The sequence below is a fragment of the Apium graveolens genome, chromosome 4 (genome assembly GCF_009905375.1).
Source record: "Apium graveolens cultivar Ventura chromosome 4, ASM990537v1, whole genome shotgun sequence".
Lineage (NCBI taxonomy): Eukaryota > Viridiplantae > Streptophyta > Magnoliopsida > Apiales > Apiaceae > Apium > Apium graveolens.
The window spans coordinates 315,259,724-315,267,631 of NC_133650.1; the positions used below are offsets into that span (position 1 = coordinate 315,259,724).

Here is a 7,908-nt window from a genome sequence, read left to right on the forward strand (position 1 = left end):
TCATAAGGAGTTTTCATGAAGTCTTTGTTGATTAGAGTTCGATTCTGAGTATAACATGCAGTATTGACAGCTTCAGCCCAAAAGTACATTGGAAGACCTGATTCATTTAACATCGTTCTTGCAGCTTCAATCAATGTACGATTCTTCCTTTCTACCACTCCATTTTGCTGAGGGGTTCTAGGAGCTGAAAATTGTCTGGTAATCCCTTTGTCTGTACAGAATCCATTTAGAAGTGCATTCTTGAATTCTGTTCCATTATCTGACCTTATTGTTCTAACAGGGACGTTAGAATCTAACTCAATCATCTTGATATGATCAATCACAACTTGTGGTGTTTCATCCTTAGAGTGAAGAAATAAAACCCACGTATACTTGGAATAGTCATCAACTATCACAAGACAGTAACACTTCTTTGACATAGAAAGGATATTAACTGGACCAAATAAATCCATGTGCAATAATTGCAGAACACCAGTTATGGAAGATGTGTCAGTGCCTTTGTGACTTGCTTTCTTTGACTTTCCTTTCTGGCAAGCCTCACATAGTCCTTCTGAAGAGAATTCCAGCTGAGGCAGACCTCTTACCAATTCTCTTTTGACAAGAGAATTCATTGTCTTGAAATTGAGATGGGAAAGTCTCTTGTGCCATAGCCAACTCTCATTTGACGATGCTTTTGCATAGAAACAATTGACTTCAAGATTGCTTCCAGAGTTCATGTCAGCTACGAACAGATTTCCTTTCCGTATTCCCATTAAGGAGGGTTTTTCACTTTTCTTGTGCAGAATCTGACACTTCAGCTTGTCGAATAAAACATTGTAGCCGTTGTCACAGAACTGACTAATGCTAAGCAGATTGTGTTCAAGTCCTTGCACAAGATATACATTTTCAATGATAACATTTCCAGCTTGCAAACAGCCATATCCCTCCGTTAAACCTTTGCTGTTATCTCCAAAGGTAACCACTGGGCCAGCTTTCTCAACCACATTTGATAGCAGGGCTCTATCTCCGGTCATATGTCTTGACGATCCACTGTCAAGAATCCACACTACCGGTTGTACCTGTTTAATGCCCTGCAATACAAATGGATTAGAACTTCTTCGGAACCCAAGCTTGGCTGGGTCCGGCATACTTGTAAAATTGGCCTTTATCAGGCAAAACAACATTCTTAATTTCACTATTCTCAACATTCTCAATGACTGAACATTTGACCTTTAAAACAGCCTTATCAGATTTATGTTTAGGCTTAGGCACAAATGTCTCCTTTCTAGCTTTAGGAGGACTAGCAGTCTTAGACCTATCATGCTTTCTATTATTCACATGCTGACGAGGAGTAGTCTTATCATTAGAAGCATGCTTACCATTAAAATAAGCAAACAACAGATTAAAAGCACAAGACATACAATCAGGAACACCACATGCTTTATGAGAAGGATTAACAATAGGCAACTTATGCATGGTAGACATGGCATTTGTGTTATCCAACTCATGTGTGTCTGAGTTAGTCTCAGTTGCTTTCACAACCTTGACTGGAACTTTTGACACACTTGACTTGGAGACAGCTTTCCCATTAGCATTATCTTCAGCACGGATTTCTTCTTGAATAATAAAAGAGGTCTCATCAAATGGTTCAGCAATTGATTCCTTATAGAGGGGTTCATCAACACCCTTAAGCACATGTGGTACTTCCCTGCCTTTAGCACATACATGAGGAGGGGAGTTTATGCCTAATTTTCCAATAGCAGCATTGTAATCATAACCTATTCCATGTGTTTGATTAACAGCTTGCTTATTGTAAAACTCTTTGGACTTCGAACAAGAATTAAAGTAAGCTTTAACCTTAGCCTCAAGACCGGTGATCTTGTCTTTGAGAATAGTTTCGAGTTGTCTATAACAGTCAACTCTATTCTCTAGAAAAGATACTTGGTCTTTAAGTTTATCTTGATTAATGTGCACAAGTCTTAATTCATTGACCTCTTTCTCAAGGTCTTTGATTTGTTGATTTAACAATTCATTATCACGACGAGCACAATCTAAGTTACCTCTTAGATGATAAACCATTTCAGCATCAGAAAGTTTTACCTCTTTTCTTGACGATGAGGTGCTTGCATCACTAGCCATGAGAGCAAGATTCCCAACTTCTTCATCTTCACTGTCAGTATCATCCCAGCTTCTTCCCTTTGCCAGGTACGCCCTTTCAGATTTACTCTTCTGATTAGAATCGTAAGAGTTCTTCCTTGCTTGTTTTGGCTTCCTGCATTCTGTGGCAAAGTGTCCCAACTCATTACAGTTGAAGCATCGAATGGTGCTTCGATCAACCATCCCTGTTTTATACCCACCACTGCTGGTGTTAGAGGATGAAGATCCACCTTTCTGGAATCTGTTGTAGTTGGACTTGTACTTGAACTTGGGATTCCTTTTGAATCTGACATTTGAGAATCTCTTGACAATCAGGGCCATTGACTCATCCTCCAATTGCTCCAGTTCTTCCAAGGAATAATAATCATCTCCTGATTGATTTGTAGTAGGAGAATCAAATTCTGCTACTATCACATTATCTTCAACCTTGGAAGACTGTACCATTCTATCTGACTGTTGAGATTGTTGTTGATATAGTGGTTGTTGTTGTTGTTCATCAGCTACCAGAGCAGTAGACGTGCTGACCACTCTTCCTTTCCCGTAAACTTCCTTCTGCTGAATCTGCTCCAACTCATAAGTCTTTAACACACCATATAGCCTTTCCAAAGAAATCTCACTCAGATCTCTTGCTTCTCTTATGGCAGTGATTCTATGTTCGAGATGAGTTGGCAGTGTTAAAAGGAACTTTTTATTGACCTCCCTGATGGAATAGTATTTACCATTAATGTTCAGGTTGTTGATCAATGCATTGTACCTCTCAAACACTTCAGTGATTCCTTCTCCTGGATTGGATTTAAAGTATTCATACTCAGAGGTTAGGATTTCTAGTTTGTTCTCCCTAACTTCCTCTGTGCCTTCATTAATAATCTCAATAGTTTCCCAGATATGTTTAGAATCTTTACAATTCATCACATGTCTGTTCATTAGGGGATTAAGGGAATCTACTAAGATTAATTGAAGGCTAGCATCCAGGGAAGCTTCTTCTATTTCAGCAGGAGAGAAGTCCTCAGGATCCTTCACATAAGTTCTCGCTTTGGTGATCACCACATCATTCTCTATTACCTCTGGTTCAATAACCATAGGAATTTTTGGACCCTTCTTCAACACTTGCAAATATTTGGGATTAGCAACCTGTAAAAACAGTAGCATCTTCTTCTTCCACATCACATAATTTTCTTTATCGAAAAGTGGAATTTTAACGGTTCCAACTTTTTGTGTAGTCATTATGAATTTTTGAGTGAATAAAAATTCAAGAAGTGAAAGAAACACAAAAGTCTAGGATCTTGATTTGTACGTTAATCAGAAGGCTCTGATACCAATTGTTAGGTCCCAATTTGTTTGTAGAAGGGGGGGTTGAATGCAAACAATACCGTTTCGTCGAATAAAATGCGGAATAAAATTGTGAAACAAAATTCAAGTTAAATAAAACTTTTATTAAACTTGAAAGGTGTTACAACTACGGTATCGGTTACAAGGGATTAATCTCAAATCAATTATTACAAATTTAGAATAAATTCGACATGAACTTTTTCTATTTTTGTAATTAAAAGATCAAATGCTAAAAGCGATTTGAGATTAAGTTCTAGGGATTTTAATCCACTAGATAGATACACAAGAACAAGATAAGTATTTCTAGTTGATTGGATTTAACTTTACAATCTAGAAAATTGATCTTGAAGTTGCAGAATAGATGTAATATTTTTCTGCTTCTTTTTCTCTTTTGTTCTTCTGTATGTTGTGTTCTGTTTGATTGATTGATATTTTGAATTGCTGCTACTTCTTCTATTTAACAATCCAACCGAGAGAAAAAGAACTGGAATGACAATCCTTTTTAGCTTGAAAGACTTTCGGTGAGACAATCTATTAGAGCTAGCAAGACAATTAAAATGAACTAGCAAGACTTTCGGTATGACTATTGATTGTCATACCGATTGTCATATTAGTTCAAATGAAATTGTTTTACTGAATTAATAATTGATTTTAATCTAAATAATAATTCTATCAATACAATCAACTGAATTAGCATGACATTCGGTATGACTATCAATTGTCATACCGATTGTCATACTAGTACAATCAGTTGTCTTTTTTAGAATTATCACAGATTTTAATCAATTAACATTCTGAAAATCCTCATTTATTAATTCTAAATTAATTAATCAATTTAATTCAATTAATCAATAAATTAATCCTTGCAGATATAATTTATTCTCTTAATTAAATTATATGACTTAATTAATTAATAGAGAATTAATACTATCCCTGAGCAGCATCCATTCTTCTGACAATCTTCTGAAAGTTTCTGAGACTTATGAATCAATTCCGTCACTTTAATGCTGACACTCGATGTACTGTCTGGTTCATGAGTGACTAACTTTTCGTGACGTTTCTTCATGTCTTGACTTTGTTGTTATGATTGAATCCTTGTAATAAATGATACCTTGACGAGATCTCTATCACTTGATTAAATCCACGATCTTGATTTATATCACTGAGGCATGATCAAATTCTTGAACTTCTTCCAGTGAATCTTCATGTCTGCAGATGAACAATGTTCCTTTATTCTTTGACAGATGTTACTTTGTGAGATCTCTCTGATGCTTGATCCACTATTTACTTATTACATTCTTATTTGAGTTGAGTTAAATATTCGAATAAACGAGTAGGCTATGACATATGCCTTTCACCTTGGGTATCAAGAATTATCTGGACCTTATACTGAAAGAGACTCCGAGTCATCGGATGATGATGTTGCCCCAAGAAGGAGACGTGCTGGCAAAGAGCCAATGGCTGACACTGAACAACGCTCCAGGAGCACTCAAGGGATGAATCCCCAAGATATTTAAGAGAGGATCAGGGCTCATGAAGCTGAGATCCAAAGGCTGAATCGAGACTTGGAGACACATCTGGCCCCAAGACCCCCACTCGCTCCAAGACGGAGAAATCCTCCTCCAATCATAGACCTGGATGGTCCAATACCAAGAAGGGTAGTTGCCCCAAGGGCTGATCCAAGTGATCTTATGCCCCTAGGAGATCCTAATGATCCAAACCCACCATTCACTGATGAGATAATGGATGCTCACATCTCAAGAAAGTTCAAGATGCCCACCATCAAAGCATACGATGGTATTGACGACCCTGCTAATCATGTTAGGACGTTCTCTAACACCATGTTGCTACATCCCGTGAACGACGCTATTAAGTGTCGGGCCTTCCCTCAAACCCTGTCGGGCATGGCTCAAAGGTGGTACAGTCGTCTACCTCCAAACTCTATTGGATCCTTTAAAGACTTGAGTCAAGCTTTTATCAAGCAGTTCATAAGTGGCAGAGTGCACGAGAAGAGTTCAGCATCACTCATGGGCATAGTCCAAGGAGCGAAGGAGTCCCTGAGAGAATATCTGAATCGATTTACGAAGGAGGCTTTAAAGGTCCCTGATCTTGATGATAAGGTAGCTATGATAGCCCTACAGCAAGGGACTAGAAACGAGTTCTTTAAGATGTCCCTGGCTAAGCGCCCTCCCAAAAGTATGTTACAACTCCAGGATAGAGCCGGAAAGTATATCAAGGTGGAGAAGAGTATGAAGAAGACAGTTGTGAACAATGAACCTACTGGAAACAAGAAGAGGAAGATGGATCAATAGTACGACGCTAAGGACAAGTATCCACGAATTGGTAAAACCTCTGACTCCTCCTCTTCTAAGAAGAATTAGCAACCAAGGTTCGCTGAATATGCAAGGTTGAATTCTCCAAGGAGCCAAATACTTATGGAAATTGAAAATGACAAAGACTTCAGATGACCGAAGTCACTTAGGGGAGACCCCGAGAAAAGTGACAAGAGTCGATACTGCAGATTTCACAAAGATGTTGGTCATGACGCTGATGATTGTAGGCAACTCAAGGATGAGAATGAGTATCTGATCCGAAGGGGAAAGTTCGGACATTTCACCAAGGGTGAAGAGGCCGAAGGCCAAAAGAGAGATAATGATCGAAGAGATGATGATCGAAGAGGTAACGACAGAGATCGCAACCCACAGCCCCGAGGGCCAGTAATCAATATGATCTCAAGAGGACTTACAGCAGCTGGTACTACAAGGAACTCCCGAAAAGCTTATGCAAGGGAAGTAATGAGCATAGTTGGAGAGCCATCTAAACATTTTAAGTCAGAGATGACGCTTGAATTTGGTGACCCAGACCTTGAAGGTTTGAAATTTCCTCAGGATGATCCTCTGGTTATCACTCCGTTAATTGGAAATTGTCCTGTTATGAGGGTCCTAGTGGACAATAGAGCTTCCTTGGACATTCTGTTCCATGATACATTCATAAGGATGGGTTATAATGATTCTCAGCTAACTCCATCTGACGCACCCATCTACGGGTTTAACCATGTGGAATACAAAGTCGAAGGAGCAATATAACTTCCCGTAACTATCGGGGAGGAGCCCAGGGAGGCCACACAGATGTTAAACTTCCAGGTTGTCAAGACAGCCTCTACCTACAATGCTATCATGGGTAGAACAGGGATCTATGCTTTTAAGGCTGTGCCCTCAACCTACCACATGGTACTAAAGTTCCTAACTAGGAACGGAGTTGGAGAAGCGAGAAAAGATCAGAAATTGGCCCGCAGTTGCTATGTTACAGCACTTAAGCCCGATGGAACTGGGGGCAGGTCCTTCCCATAGAAGACATGGATGTCCGAGAGAATGACGAACAACAAGGGAAGCCATCTGAGGACTTGGTCCCAATTCCCTTAGATCCCTTAGACCCGGAGAAGGTCACGTACATTGGGGCATCTGTGGACAAGCCCTTGAAGGGCCGAATGACAACTTTCCTCCAAGAAAACAATGATGTATTTGCTTGGACAGCAGCCGATATGCCTGGGATTGACCCAAACCTTATAGCTCATAGGTTGAACGTTGATCCGACTCGGAAGGCTGTAAAGCAAAAGAAGAGAACTTATGCCCCTGATAGGATGAAAGCCATTAAGCAGGAGGTCGAGAAGCTTTTAGAAGCTGGATTTATTGAGGAAGTGCAATTCCCTGAATGGTTGTCCAACCCCGTAATAGTTAAGAAGGCCAATGGAAAGTGTAGGATGTGCATTGACTTCACTGACTTGAATGATGCTTGTCCCAAGGACCGTTACCCCTTACCGAGGATTGATACCCTGGTCGATGCCACTGCTGGACACGAGATGCTAAGCTTCATGGATGGCTTCAGTGGTTACAATCAGATTAGAATGCATAAGGATGACACCCCCAAGGTATCCTTCATAACTGACTTTGTTGTATTTTGTTATCTTGTTATGGCTTTTGGACTTAAGAATGCAGGAGGTACTTACCAAAGACTAGTAAACAAGATATTTTCCCGTCTAATTGGAAAAACCATGGAGGTCTATGTCGATGACATGTTAGTCAAAAGCCTAAGCAAGGCCGCTCATATTAGTCACCTCAGAGAGGCATTTGAAGTGCTGAGGCACCACAAGATGATGTTAAACCAAGACAAGTGTGCTTTTGGCGTTGGGTCTGGAAATTTTTTGGGATATATGGTCTCTAAGAGGGGAATAGAGGCCAACCCCCACAAGAACAAAGCAATCCTAGACATGGAGCCACCATGCTCCATCAAGGACATTCAGAAGCTGACAGGAAGAATCGCAACTCTAGGAAGGTTCATCTCCAAGTCTGGAGACAAATGCCTGCCCTTTTTCAAAACTCTTAAGAAGGTGAAGGACTTTGAATGGACAACTGAAAGCCAAGAGGCCTTTGAACAACTAAAGAA

At 39.9% G+C, this 7,908-nt stretch overlaps 1 protein-coding gene across 1 annotated transcript; it reads left to right on the forward strand.

The window, feature by feature from the left end:
* The first annotated feature begins 5,369 nt into the window (after window positions 1–5,369).
* LOC141720259 (uncharacterized) lies at window positions 5,370–6,551 on the forward strand. The gene is made up of 2 exons (XM_074522608.1): window positions 5,370–5,692; window positions 6,026–6,551. The coding sequence occupies exons 1-2, from the start codon at window positions 5,370–5,372 to the stop codon at window positions 6,549–6,551; spliced, it is 849 nt and encodes a 282-aa protein (XP_074378709.1).
* Window positions 6,552–7,908: the final 1,357 nt, after the last annotated feature.